General features: G+C 51.9%; 2 protein-coding genes across 4 annotated transcripts in view; one reads left to right on the forward strand and one right to left on the reverse strand.

Moving 5' to 3' along the window:
- The first annotated feature begins 7658 nt into the window (after positions 1–7658).
- NKX6-2 (NK6 homeobox 2) lies at positions 7659–10415 on the forward strand. Its single transcript, XM_054637465.2, has 3 exons — positions 7659–8483; positions 8749–8921; positions 9613–10415. Exons 1-3 carry the CDS (start codon positions 8069–8071, stop codon positions 9859–9861), a joined length of 837 nt encoding a protein of 278 aa, XP_054493440.1. The 5' UTR covers positions 7659–8068; the 3' UTR covers positions 9862–10415.
- A 1888-nt stretch (positions 10416–12303) lies between these two features.
- INPP5A (inositol polyphosphate-5-phosphatase A) overlaps positions 12304–13982 on the reverse strand; it is a 186143-nt gene continuing 184464 nt past the window's right edge. Inside the window, exon 15 of one of the 3 annotated variants that reach the window (XM_077182754.1) lies at positions 12304–13890. In XM_077182754.1, coding sequence (XP_077038869.1) covers positions 13675–13890 — 216 coding nt within the window. In that variant the 3' untranslated portion in view covers positions 12304–13674. The remainder of the gene's footprint in view (positions 13891–13982) is intronic. The other 2 variants (XM_054637446.2, XM_054637447.2) reach the window with 2 other exon arrangements.

Here is a 13982-nt window from a genome sequence, read left to right on the forward strand (position 1 = left end):
CACCGCCACACTAGTAACACATCATTTAAAATAATAATAGCATTGTATTTAAAATTACCATCATTCTACAGTGGGTACAAGGAAAAAATGTTAATGACATGAGAAAAGGTTGATCTTCTTTCCAAGATACCTGCCTTCAACAACACATCTTTTCTTTATTAATGATATTGATTCATTTCAGTGGTATGCTTGTTCTAGAAGTTGATAGTAATCATAAGAGGAAGAGAAATTGGGACTATTTCAAACACTACTCTTTTAATATTTGCCCTGTAAATTAAAGTAAATAGTATTACAGTGCCCTCAGGTGGTGCAAATTCAATTCTGTCCTATTGTTCTTCCCTAGAAAGACAGCTCTAAATAATACTAATTTTAGCAGACTGGGTGAATATGGAAGGCAAATCACAGCATAAGCAGTTCTGTTCCCAAGAAAGGTTATTTTCTTGAGTGTTTTGACAACCCCTGATATTTAAAAAGCATTCTTTAATTTTTAAATACAGTGGAATACCTGTAACAAATCTCCAGAAAAACCCTTAAATAACATCATCATTGAATGTAAGAGCAAAAAACAATAGAGGGAAAGAGATCTAAAAAAGAAGGTAAAACCTAAGAGAAGACGTAATGAATTCTGTAAGAGCTTTTTGGAACAAAACGTGAGGTAGGTGTTTAAAAACCAAAACAGAGTCCAAACCACAATCAATCAACCAACCAAACCCCCCACAGATACCATAGAATTTTCTTAGATATATTCATGTATGTCTTAATGATGAGGAAAATTGCATAAAGAAAGCAGTATATGATGCATTTGTAATATAACCTGGAACTTTCTGAATTCATACTGTCATTTTAGTCTGAAGAAATCATCTTCCTGAATACACAGTATATCTTTAATGTGCATCGGTCTAATAATACTTTTTTGTTGTTACTAAGAGTAACAATAAAAATTGGATATTATTTAGCTGATCTACTGCTCCACAGTCAGGGTAATTCCAATATTTTGTCTTGTATAACCAAATGCTTGATGTATGCCCACCATTTATCACTGTTTTATGTCTTCTTAAAAAAAATGTGAGGAAGATCAGGACATCACCAGGAGAATCTTCTAACTTACCACATTTAAAAGATTTGTCAAAGCTGAAGTAAAAATTTAATTTGTTATTCTTTTGAGATACTCTGAAAGGAATAGCCTGTGAGCTTAAAAATATAAATTACATCTTAGGATATGTGCACTGAAGATGATGGAAATCCTACCACTGAACGTGGCTCCACAGAGAACACCACTGTACTGTAGCTTCATCCTGCTGTCCATCCAGTTCTGTCCTATTATCTGTCTTGGAAAACAGCTATGTAAATAATATTTATTTTTAGCAAGCTGTGTGAATATGGAAGAACATACAAGACAGTACAAGCATCATAAATCTGAGTAATCCACAGGTTTTCCAACTCCCAGTAAATGGACTCTGCTGTCCTACAGCTCAGAACCACGCTGCTCCTCTTCTTACTTGCTCCTGAATTGGCTCCTAATAGCTGCCTAACAGCATAGGTTGAAATATTCCCCAAACAGCTCAGAGAAGCATTTTCAAACTGTTGCAAAACCCAGACAGGACAAAAGGAACTTGAATCGCACCAGTCTTTCATTTCCTATGCAAATGATACTTTCATTTTCTTTCATGATGATTTGGGGAACTCTGATCACTCTGAAATCGTGTGCCATATGAAGCCCTTCAGTTTTCTAAGGATTGCCTTTGAGACTGCTGAGGATGGCCAGAAAAATTGCTGTCACATTTTGGTCACCTGTCTTTACAGACTGTACCCTTCAAAGAAAAACAACATAAGGTTCTCATCCCAAGTCATACCCCAGTCCTCTCTGCTTTCAGTAATCCTTGTCTTTTTTCTTATTCTCACATATTCAGGAAGAATTTTACTAACAAAACAATTCTCTTTGGCTCATAGAGAATCAATAGTGCTTATAAGCACACTCTTTATTTGTTGGCAACTTACTTCTGAGTTCCCCCATCCAGGCTATCAATAGGAAGGCAACTCTTTATAGCACTAATGACTTGTGGTAAAGTATATACATCTGTTTAATACAAATAAGGGCAAATGACTTCCCAGTATTGGTTAGATAAAATAGAGCTCACAAGGGCTTATCTTACTCAGCAAGAATAATTTGTAGCCTTCTCTCATTAAAAGGACAAACCATTAGAGTGGAGACAAGTAGGAAAAGAACAGCATTGGAGGAACAAGTGAAGTGGGAAAGGGTTGGTTGGTGGACACTAAGTTTAACACAATCTAAAAGCTCAATGCTCTTAATGCTAACAACCATCTAAGCCACTGGCAGAAGAAAAGGGACAGGTAAATGAGGGTTTCCCCAGAAAGAGGGGGAAAAAATCAAAGTCCGGGGAATCTCAGTAATACCAGTGATCAACTGAAAACTGCACCAAAAATTCAGTCCACCATAAACTGACTCCTAGATCAACTAGGGTAAGAAAAGCCCTTCATTTTGATAAGGACATTAAGCCAAAAAATCATCCCCCCCCCTGCCCACCATATCCTTGTCAAGTGTGCCTGTCAAGATACACAAAAGAGAACAAAACTAATGCTAGTAACTGCTTATCTTAAATCTCTCAGAAGTTTCACCTACAAAAATACTGTTTAATTTTTTGCCCTAAAAATATGTATAAAACTGTATTCATGCTACTTTCCATCAATATTTACAGTAATGATTGATGATAATAGCATCAGAAGCTTTCCTTAAACCTAATTCATGTTTGCCAGAGCTTCAAAACTTGTGGCTTAAAATCCAAAGCGTACCAATTCACACAGAGGCACTGAAAACTTCCTCATGATACTTCTAAAATCTCACTCTAGTCTTCAGCAGGAATAAGTTATTTTGAAAGGATGTATACATATAGCTTTCCCTCCACCCCAATAAAGAGATTAAAACCTTGGAGAGTCACAAGATACAACACATACTGAGCCTTTTGTTTTTGTTCTTTCTAGAAAGAACCAAAAAGCGGTCTCATCCTTGTGCTTGGTAGCTGAAGTTAACTGGCTTCCCAAGAAGACATCAGTTAGAAATAGATTTTTTACATTTTTTCACATTTCTGTCACGCTGTTCTCAAGGTCACCCAGTTTCTCTTGCTCCTGCTCTAGACTATGAACACTCAGCTCTGCACCATTAGCAGATTCCTACCTTTTGTGCCAAGGATCATAATGGAAAATATTAAATATGGCCTTTCTCAGAACATACATCATCCTATGCAGATGTTTCAACAAAGATCATTTAGTCTAAAATGACTTTGTTTTCTAATGACTACATTATTAGACAAAAATACCCCTTATTTTTAAACACAAGGATCTCTTTGGATAAGCTGTGAAGAAGCAGCATCCATACTGCCAGGAACACAAGCAGACAGCATCATCACAGGGCCAGTACATGGATTTTCCTCTTGTTCCTACTATTGCTGTGTGTAACTCCATGCAACAGTAAAATTTCCCTTGTTCCTCCACTGGCACCTCCATTAGCCACAGAATAACCCAGGAAAGGAAACCTGTGATGCGAGCTGCTCTGAGCTCTGGCTTCCTCAAACATTCTGTTTCTACATGGACTTTACAGCTACACTTTGGAATAATGTATAATACAGTGGGGGGATCTATTAGTGACTTATTTTCTTCTAGTCCACAAGCTCTCAGACATTTTCAGCTGCACAGAAGCTACAAGAAAAGGCACATTGGCTGTATGCATAAGAACAAAAACAAAAAAACAAACACACACACAAAAAAAAAGCAGGTTAAACAAAACTTGTCTGAAGTTATTTGTACCGTAGTATTTAATTCTGGTTCACTTCCTGCAATGCTCCTCTTTTCGTATGCTGGAATGCGTTAAGTCCCAGACGAATTTGATGTTACTGATATCAGTTTTGTTTCTATGTCGTTTGCAAGAAATGCTACTGATGTCGGGCAAAGCAAAACGATCATTAACTTCAGACGGTGGGAATTCGTGCTGTGCCCTGCCTGGAGCTACGCGCGCCGAGCGCGGGCGCGTCACGGCTCCGGGACTGCGCAGGGACAGCGCCAGGGCACCCGCGCGAGTCCCGCGGAGCCCCGGCGCCGGTGTCCGTCCGGGCCCAGCACACCCGGCTCGGAGGGAAGCGGCGGCAGCGGGCCCGGCCCCGCTCGGTGCAGCGGCCCGGTGCCGGCAGGGGGCGCCGGCGGGGCGCGGCGGAGGCCGGGCCGGCCGGCGGGGCGCGGGCAGGGCGCGGGGGGCCCGGCAGGTGACCGCGCTGCCCGCGGCCCGGCCCTGCTCTCCTCCGCCGAAATGAGCGTTCCGAAAGCGGCGACACGAGCAGTGCCGGTGGCGTGTCCGCCCGACGGGACGAGCTGCAGCGCTGCCGGACTACGCGCTACAACGCGCCCGCACTGGCCGTCAGAAACGCCTCGAGCTGGTTTATATCTGCTCGGGTAAGCCCTCCATCAGTAACTTCTGCTCGGCCACAGGAAGCACCAGAGAAAGCGAGTGCTCCGGCAGCCGATGAGCCGCTGACTCTTCGGAACGGTATCCCCGATTATTTTACCGAGACCACCACTCCGAGAGGCTGCCGGGCGTGATTGCGGGCCCGGGGGCGAGCAGTCAGATGTCCGGGGCCCGGGCCGGGGCCAGGGCGCGCGTAGCGGCCGGTGCAGTCTCCCCGAGGACTGCCCGGCCACTGCGATGTCTCCGAGGGGAACGAGCTTTACACCCGGAACGGGGTTTGCTTAAGGGGGAGTCCTTGGCCCCGGAGCAGCCTGGCAGCGCCTGGGACCCAACAGCATCGGGGAGAGGGAGCGGCGGGGCGGAAAGAGGATTCGCCAGCAGCCCGCGAGTGGGGAGCGGAAACACCAAGGGATGCCTGCCCGCGGTCTCCTCTTTCGGTGCCACACCTCATGGGAAGAACAGGCGCAAAAGCAGATTTATCACTCCCCGGGGTCTACAGAAATAAACCCCACATATTTCCTCGTGGAAAAACGAGAGTATGAGATTTCAGGAAAGTCAGTGAAATGGACAAACGCACCACTAATGTGCAACAAGTGTCACTGATAACATACAAACTGACAACAGGACTCCGAGGGCGGCTTTAGATGGAGCGGGAGGCTTTGGCTCTGCCCCCGGGACCCGTACGCCGATGGGCGAGGGTCCCGAGGTAGCGGCCCCCGCAGGGCCACCGTCCACCGCGGTCTTGAGGCCGCGAGTTCGGCGCGCTCCTGGCGGCGGCGGGACACGGACACGGACACCCTCGGATGTGCCCGGGAGCAGGCGGCAGGCGCACGGGAGTTCACTGCGCTCCGCCACGGCCCTCGGCTACCGGCGGCACGACAGCCCAGCGGCGAGCGTACCCGTCAAGGGCGGACGGGGGTCGGTGTCGCCCGGCCGCAGCGTGGATGGCGGAGGCCGCACGCTTACCTTGCTCCATCGGTCCCACGCAAGAAAGCAGCGTCTCGGCGCGGCCGCTCCGCGGTGAGCGGCTGCCGGCTGCCTGTGTCTGATCCCCGGCCGGGCGGGGCGGGAGGTGTCCCTCTCGTGAGCCGAGCCGAACCGAGCCGCTCAGCGCCGCGGGGTCGGTATTCACAGTCGCAAGATCTGCGGGCCCGGCGGGCAGAGGCGCTGCTGGCCCCAGCTCCGCTCTGGGGCGGGCAGACCGGCGGGACGCGAGCAAACCCGGCGGTCCGCGCCCGGGGGGACACGGGCTGGCAGAGGCCGAGCCGAGCCGCGAGCTGGCTGCGCGCCGGCACCTGCCTGCCCGGTCCCCGATCGCCGGCTGAAGCCACGACTCTCCGGAAGGGCCGCTCAGCCCCGTCTGCGGCCACCTGGAGCAGCTTTCAAAGCCGCCGTGAGCCCGGGCCGCGCCGGAGGCGGAGGGAGCAGGTGGCATTGCCAGCCCCTTCCCAACGCACGCAGGCGTCGCGGGAACGAGCCTGCACAGAGCTGATGAGGCTCTCCTCACAAAGCCCGATACACCGTGACTGTTCCCTCCGCTGCTGATGTTTGCAATAGACAGAGGGAAAAGCAACGAAGTCGTTTATTAAACCTTTAGCGCAGCGTCGTTTTAAATCTCACGTTTGTACGTAAAGCTTTTTACAAGGATGCGCGAAACGAGACGCACGGACTATTACATCCCGTAACTCCAGCCATTGAAAACAAAGACCATGGACGAGCCCAAATAATTACTTCCCAAAGTTGACCTACATTGACATTACGGTCTTGTTACAGATTAAACGAAATCCTGTTCACCTGCAAACGATTCTGACGACTGACATGACCACATGCCAAGGACCACGCTTTTAGTAATTGTTACGATATAATCAAGTTGATTCATGTTTACTTTATGAACACTTTGAAAATATTTAGTTCCCCGCTTGTTGTGGTTTATATTTTCCTTGGATAGCAATGTATCAAACCCGTAGGAGAAAGCAGCTGCAAAGCGGAAAACATGCTATAAACCCTGTTTCCGGAATTATTTTCTGTATAAGCCTCAAATCCAAATTCTTCTTTTCTTGTCAGTGAATTGTGCTTTCGATTAGGAATATCTCTGGTCATTTTATTTATTCGAACGAGCTTGGTTCCGCGGTGATCCAACAGCAGTTTTTCTCCCTTTAAAGACCAGGGGCTCTACCCCTACGTCGGGTCGGGAGGGAGGAAAGGAGGAAGGAAGGAAGGAAGGGAGGGAGGGAGGAATGAAGGAAGCCTTTGCAACGCCAGTGGGTTTCAGAATAGTCAACAAAGTTGAGCTAAACAGTTCTTCACAGGGCGTAAGGTAATTTTTTACAACAGCTTTAAAAACGTTGGGCTCTAACGCGAGGGAACGGTCGCTGAGCAGCGGAAGACGGAGCCGATTACCCGAAAGAACAGCGATCGGGGCGGGCATTACCGCTCAGTGCTCCGGGGCAGCGCAGCCGCCGGGGCCCCGCGGTCATTGCCCGGTTGTTCGATGAGGCGCCAGCGGTCTCCGTACCGGGACCCCGCCCGGCGGGAGGGGCCCGACGCGGCGAGTGCGGGGGGGGGGGGGGGGGGCGCCGCCGCCTCCGGGGTAGCCGCTGGCTGCCGGCGGGAGCTGCGGTGGGGCCCGGGGCGGTGGAGCGGACCCGGCGGGCAGGGCCGAGGTAGTGAGACCCGGCGGTGGTGCCGGGCAGGCGGGCCCGGGGCGGTGGGGCCTGGGGCCGGGGCAGTGGGGCCGGGCGGACGGGCCCGGGGCGGTGGGGCCGGGGCGGTGGGGCCGGGCAGGCGGGCCCAGGGCGGTGGGGCCTGGGGCCAGGGTAGTGGGACCCGGGGCAGTGGGGCCGGGGCGGTGGGGCCGGGGGCCGGGGCAGTGGGACCCGGGGCGGTGGGGCCGGGCGGGCGGGCCCGGGGCGGTGGGGCGGACCCGGCGGGCGGGGCTGGGGCAGTGGGACCCGGGGCGGTGGGGCCGGGCGGGCGGGCCCGGGGCGGTGGGGCGGGGGTCCCGTCGGGCGCGGCGCGGCCACGTGCAGCCCCGCGCGCTCCCACGGCTCGGTCCGGCTGTGACGTATCGGGGTGGAGGCGCGCGCCGCCCGCCGATTGGGCGGTGTTGGCGGCGCGGGGCGGTGGCCGCCCAATGGGCGCGGGGCGCGCAGGTGCCCGCGCGGTTATCTGCGCGCGGGGCGCGGCGCGGAGCGTCCCCGCGGCCGCCGGACACGCGGCCGGGGCGACGCGTGGAGCTGCCGGTCCCGCATCCCCTTCCCGCCGGATCGCGCGTGGAGCGCATTGCCCGTAGTCCGCCGGGACGCGCCGCCGGTGGGGGCTCCTTCTCTCGGGACTCCCAGTCTGTTGTTTCGCCGCTCTGTCCCGGCTCGGCTTTCGCTGCTCTTCAGCCCGGACTTCGGAGGTGCACGCCGCGGGAGCGGGCGGGCAAGCGCCGGGATTTTCCTGTTCCCAGCAAAGTTCGGCACTTGCTGTCGCTGAGATCCCGCGAGCGGCGAGGAGCCCGTCCCGCCCGCGGCCGCGGTCCCGGCGAGGGTCCCCAGCGGAGCGGCCGCGGCGCGGTTGGGGAGGACCTACGCTCGCTGATGCCCGCAGATGTTAGCGGTGGGACAGATGGATGCTAATCGCCAGAGCGCATTCGTCCTTAGCAGTGCGCCGCTAGCCGCGCTGCACAACATGGCCGAGATGAAGACCTCCCTGTTCCCCTACGCCCTGCAGAACCCCTCCGGTTTCAAGGCACCGGCCCTGGGCGGACTCAACACGCAGCTCCCCTTGGGGACACCGCACGGAATAAGCGACATCCTGGGGCGGCCCGTGGGCAGTGCCAGCAACCTTCTGGGCGGGCTGCCCCGCATCAACGGGCTGGCAGCCTCGGCCGGGATGTACTTCAGCCCCGCTGCCGTCTCCCGCTACCCGAAGCCTCTGGCGGAGCTGCCGGGACGGCCGCCCATTTTCTGGCCGGGAGTGGTGCAAGGCTCTCCCTGGAGAGATCCTCGGCTCGCCTGTCCCGGTAAGTGCGGCCGATGCTTGCAGGGCGCGGGGAGCAGGCGGCCTGGGATCCAGAGCCGGGGCGGCCCCAGCCGGCGGACGGGGCGGGCGGCAGGAAGGCCCGGTGCGGGTCACTTGGTCTCCACGGTCCCGGCTCTGTCCCGAACCGAGCCTTGCTTTAGAGCCGGCGGACACCCGAAGCGGCTCCGCAGGGCCTGGCGGGGCCCGGCTACGGGCCGGGGGCAGTGCAGAGTTTATCTCTGACGCAGCTCTTTCTCCGCTTCCAGCTCAGACGGGGATGGTTTTAGACAAGGACGGCAAGAAGAAACACTCTCGACCGACTTTCTCTGGGCAGCAAATATTCGCTTTAGAGAAAACCTTCGAACAGACGAAATACTTGGCAGGACCGGAGCGCGCCCGGCTCGCCTACTCCCTGGGGATGACTGAGAGCCAGGTGAAGGTAGGTCCGTCCTGCGGGCTCCCTCCTCTCCCGCTCCCTGCCGCGGCCGCTTTCTGCCATGTCCGTAATTACTAGCAGCCACGAACACCGCGCAATTATGCCGGGATTTTTATTTTTTTTTTCTGGGAGTCAGTTAGAATTTAAGTTGCATTTCGATTTTGGATGGATTTTAGGGTAATTTCTACCTATTTTGTGCTTAGAGCTCTCTGTGCTGCAAACGGTTTAAAATAAATAGACATATTATATTTAATATAAACCCCCATCACAACAACGACAAAAAGCCCCCCGCAGGTAATTTTTTTAAAGGGCCACTTTTTCACGATGATCATGTCCAGTGGTACAACTTTACCTGGTGTAATCCCGCAAATTTTTTAGCAAAGCCTACAGGTGCATCTGAATGCTGGGGTGCACTGTAAGCCAAAAATACATATTTTTCCTGGCTATTGTATTCTGTTTTCAACAAACGACTGTTCCGGGAAGCTGCTGATTTAAGCGTCGTGCAGCCCCGTAGAGCCGGGCAGGTGTCCCCAACGGGGCGCCCCCTTTTCAGGAGCCGTCCGAGGCTCTGCCTGAGGCGGGCTCTGCTCCGAGTGCCCGCAGCCCCGCGTTGCGGATGGGACGGGGGCGGCGGGGGCGGACGCGGCGGCGGGGCCGAGGCCGTGGCTGAGCTGTGCCCGGTGCCGGTGCCCAGGTTTGGTTCCAGAACAGACGGACCAAGTGGCGGAAGAGACACGCGGCAGAAATGGCCTCGGCAAAGAAGAAGCACGACTCGGAGACGGAGAAGCTGAAGGAGAGCTCGGACAATGAGGACGATGACGAATACAACAAGCCCCTGGACCCCAACTCAGACGATGAAAAAATCACGAGGCTATTGAAAAAGCACAAATCCACAAACCTGTCCCTCGTCAGCCCCTGCAGCACCAGCTCGGATACGCTGTGAGGGCGCGGGGCCGACGGCCGCACCGGGCAGCGCGGCAGGGGTGAGTGTAACTGGGTGTTTGAAGTGGTGTGTTGTACAGCCTAAAATGTATGTGAAATGTATATATTTTTTACAGAATAAGTTATGAATTTATTTTCTTTCCCATTGATGTAAATTTCAGAGAAAATTTTTCAACTTTTTGGGTTTTGTGCCCCTGTAAGGTTTCCCGCTCTTTCCTTTAGTCTTCCTGTTAATTTCCTGCTCCTAACAATCAGGTTTTGTTATGTTTTCTATGGGTCCCAAGTCCGAGCTCAGCCACTTTGTATATAGTAAATTTCAGATTTTGTGATGTATATTTCTAGTGTAAAAACGGCAGTTTTCTTTCACTCCGTCCCTCAGTGTTTTGGCAGTTGCATTTCTCCTGCCTCTGGATTTTATGCTTAATAATACCAAAAAACCAAACCAATGCCCAAAAAAGCACGAGAGGAAAATGGACACGATTTTACATTAGAATGTCTCCACACGTGTTGGAAAGACTTTGTATAAATCAATAAATTATTTAACAACCTCCTTTAGTGAGTTTCTTCCCGCATTTCTGTGCCAGGGGCCGGGGACACCAGAGCTTCTGCAGGGTGCCCGATGCTGCTCCTCAGGGGAAAAGGAGCCGCTGCGTCCGGCGGGCTGAGCCGGGAGAGCCCCGGCCCCCCTGGCAGGGCCGGGGCCGCGGTCACTGCGGCGTGCGGGCCCGCGCTGTGGGACTGCCCGTCAGCCCCGGAGAGCAGAGAGAGCCGGCGCTGAGCGTGCAGCCCCAACTGCCCATGCAGCGTCTCGTCGGCTTCGGGCGGGTGATAGGGTCCGCTCCGGAGAGGGGAGATGGGGGCCGGACACAGCCCATTGCGCTGCCTGAGTACTGGCCTCTGTAAAAACCCGGGGGCGAGGTTGTTGAGATCCGTCGCGGCGGCCTGCGAGCTCCACCACCCTCCCGTGCCTTCCCGCCGTGCTTCGGCCCCACACCTGCGGCCGTGCCCGAACCGGGCTCCGTGTGGTTCCGCGGCCGCCAAGGCGCTCCCAGCCGCCCGAGACTCCACATTTCCCCCTCGGCACACGCGAGGTGTTGTTTTTTTTTTTTTTTTTTTTTTTTTTTTTTTTTTTTTTTCTGCTTTTGTTTATTTTTTTTTTTAAAGGAACGAGAGCGTCTCTTTTCCCAGTGTCTCAGCTATGGCTTCGCAGCCCGAGCAAAGGCCGGGAGCGGCTGCACCGCAGTCGCTCCTGCTGCCCGTGACTAGCAGCCAGCGGCCGGTGCGGGACCCAGCAGCGCACGGTTCTACAGCCACCTTCCGCAGCGCCCGGGCCTCTCCCGGTGCCGAGCCCCGCACGGCGCCGTCACCCACCGCGGCACGGCACGGCACGGCGCGGGTCTGCTGCGGAAAGGGGCCCGGACCTCTCCCCCTGGAGCCCCCCTCGGTGTCCCCGCGCACCGTGACCGATTCCCTTCGCTCCTGCCGGGGCAGCTCCGCGTCCCGGGGGAGGGTGTGGAGTCCCGCAGGTCCCTACTCACCGAGCGGGGCCGCGCCCAGTTAAGCCGCGATTACAGAGGGAATAAATCGAATTTAGGGTCTAGTCTTCGCCCGGCTGTGAGCACGCTGAGACCGGCCGGTGTTCGGGCTCCTGAGGGGAAGTGTTTGGATAAAAGCACCTGCGCTCGGGCCTAGCCATTCCCACCCAAGTTCTTAAACGAAACGAGGGGACGTTATGGGAGAAGGGGGCTCCGACACCGCAGGACTGACAGCCCGGGGACACGGCCCCGGGCAGAGGGCGAGCTGACAGGACCCGTCCCCATGCTGGGCCAGAGCCCGTCGCTCCTCGGCTGTCCCGGGGCTGCGGCGGGGCGTCCGCTGGCATCGGAGCGGCTCGGCTCACCCCGCGCCTCCGGATTCGCCTCCGGGGCTGTTAAAATGCCAAAGCTGCGTTTCATGAATTTCGGAGGGTTCAGTTCCGGGGCATTCTCAGTAGCCAACCCCGGCAGGTGAGCGGTGCGCCCTGCATGCACCCCGAGGAGGCTCGGGCCCCGCACGGCCCGCGGCTGGAGGCTGCAGCGAGTTCGTCTGCACTCGGGGCCCCGGCCCCTCTGGAAACGGCTGGACAGGTTTCTTCTGAAACTTGGGATAATCACGAAGGAGTTTATGGTGGCACATTTACTGACCTGCTGAGGACTAGCATCCTGTGAACGGCTCGTAAAGCTGCATCACCCTCCTCTCATCAGGGCTCCCGTACCAGCTCCTCAGTGGCTTTTACTCGGTTTGTATTGTGTTTTGATTAACACCAGAACTGCATCCTATCGTAGAAGTTTTAATGTGAAAAATACCCTTGTTGCTTGGTGGAGTCAAACGTATCTCAATAAGAAATGTAACAATTTAGTAATTTCCCTGTAATTACCAAATTAAAGGGGCAGACACAGCCATGTTCACCATGATTAGTTTTATTGCTTGAGAACCAGAGTACTCATTTCTAAAGGCCTTCAGAGTTATGAGTTGAGTTCGCTTAAATAGAATTACTGTGTGGTTATAATGCAACATGGCACAGTAACAATACAGAGCTGCAGACACCCTCTGGGCAACAATACTTGCTATAAACTGGGCTGTACTGTTGAGAAAACTCTGCAAGCAGACATCAAATCATTTCCAATGGTAGTGATTTATACCAAAATCAAGCATCAATCTAATGCCATCGTGCAGTCCATGAACTCTGTAGTGTTCTAAATTAAATCAATAAAACATACATTTGTGTTTCATCAACAGACTCCCTAATCACCTTTTAATGTTGTATTTAGTGGTGGGAGGAAAATGTCTGTAACAAGACTATATTGTAGGCTGCACTGAGCTACTAACCAGGAAAATTTACAGTTGGGTTGATGGTTGTGTTTAGTTTTTTTTTCTTTAATACTGTATAAATACAGTCTGTGTCCAATACCGTTGCTACTTGAAGCAGACTATTATTTTCTTCTCCCGTGTTGTTATTGTTTCAATATAGAATATGGCACCATAAAACAGTAACAAAAGACGGACAAAAACAGTTTACAAAATTCTGGAAAGTTACACCCAAACCTAGCTAAGAACTTCACATTCAATCCTTAATATTACATAGAAAGAAGAGATTATAGGAGTAACAAAGTGAAACTGCTAATATATGTGCTATATAGTATGCTATATATCTGTATCAAGGATGGCACTGCTATATATTATTTATTATATAAATGTTGGTTGTTGATGTACACTTAACTAAACCTGCTAAGACTCCAATACTTACTGCTGATATGGCACTCTCAAGCATTCATATTGGAAAGTATATTTAGCATAAGTTTTGGTCAGGTTTATAAATTATTTATATATCTGTGTATATATACACATACATACATATATATACACACATATATATGTATGTATAGAAAGCAGCTGCTGTGTGATTCAAAAACCATGTAACATGGCAGTATAGTAAATAAAATGAGAAAAAAAATTAAAAAATGAAAACCAAAATACTAAAACTAAAACACAAACCATAAGCCTTGGTCAAAAAAGAAAATACCATTTAAAACCATCAATATCTCTATCTATACAATCCAATGTACAAAATCCCAAAGTGGTAAAGATATATAATGGGTATGATACCTTTAAAACTTTATAATATGCTGAAATAGCTTTTCCACATTGACAAACACTTATTAAAAGTTGAAAGTTGTGAAATCTAGAATACATAACATCTCTGCTGTCTATTTAGAGTTTTGGCAACAGAACTGTGACATATATATAAAAAATAATTCCACATTTCTACTTGATGTCACATGAACATACAAGACAGTGAGGTATGTGAGGCGTCTCTTGAACAGAGTCCAGATGCTGAAGCATAGTGTACGATCAGCAGTCTAAAAATGTGGCACTCAGGACTGGATTTATCAATACAGCTGTTAGGATTACAGATTTCAGTGTGCTGCCTTCCCTCCTGGCTACAGTGTGGTTTCACGGAAAATCTTCTCACTTCGTAGGCATCTTTTTCCTGTTGCAGAATTGGCATTTTTTTAAAAAGAAAGATAAACACAGGGGAAATGATGTAGAAAATGTAATAGAAACGTAAAGAAAAAAGATGAT

The sequence above is a fragment of the Agelaius phoeniceus genome, chromosome 9, assembly GCF_051311805.1.
Source record: "Agelaius phoeniceus isolate bAgePho1 chromosome 9, bAgePho1.hap1, whole genome shotgun sequence".
Taxonomy (NCBI): Eukaryota; Metazoa; Chordata; class Aves; order Passeriformes; family Icteridae; genus Agelaius; species Agelaius phoeniceus.

Excerpts from the sequence above, each read along its gene's own strand:
- NKX6-2 (XM_054637465.2), top strand. The coding sequence starts at position 8,069 with ATGTTAGCGGTGGGACAGATGGATGCTAATCGCCAGAGCGCATTCGTC. Across the intron at positions 8,484-8,748 it reads TCCTCGGCTCGCCTGTCCCG|CTCAGACGGGGATGGTTTTA; the intron begins GTAAGTGCGGCC and ends CTCCGCTTCCAG. Across the intron at positions 8,922-9,612 it reads TGACTGAGAGCCAGGTGAAG|GTTTGGTTCCAGAACAGACG; the intron begins GTAGGTCCGTCC and ends GCCGGTGCCCAG.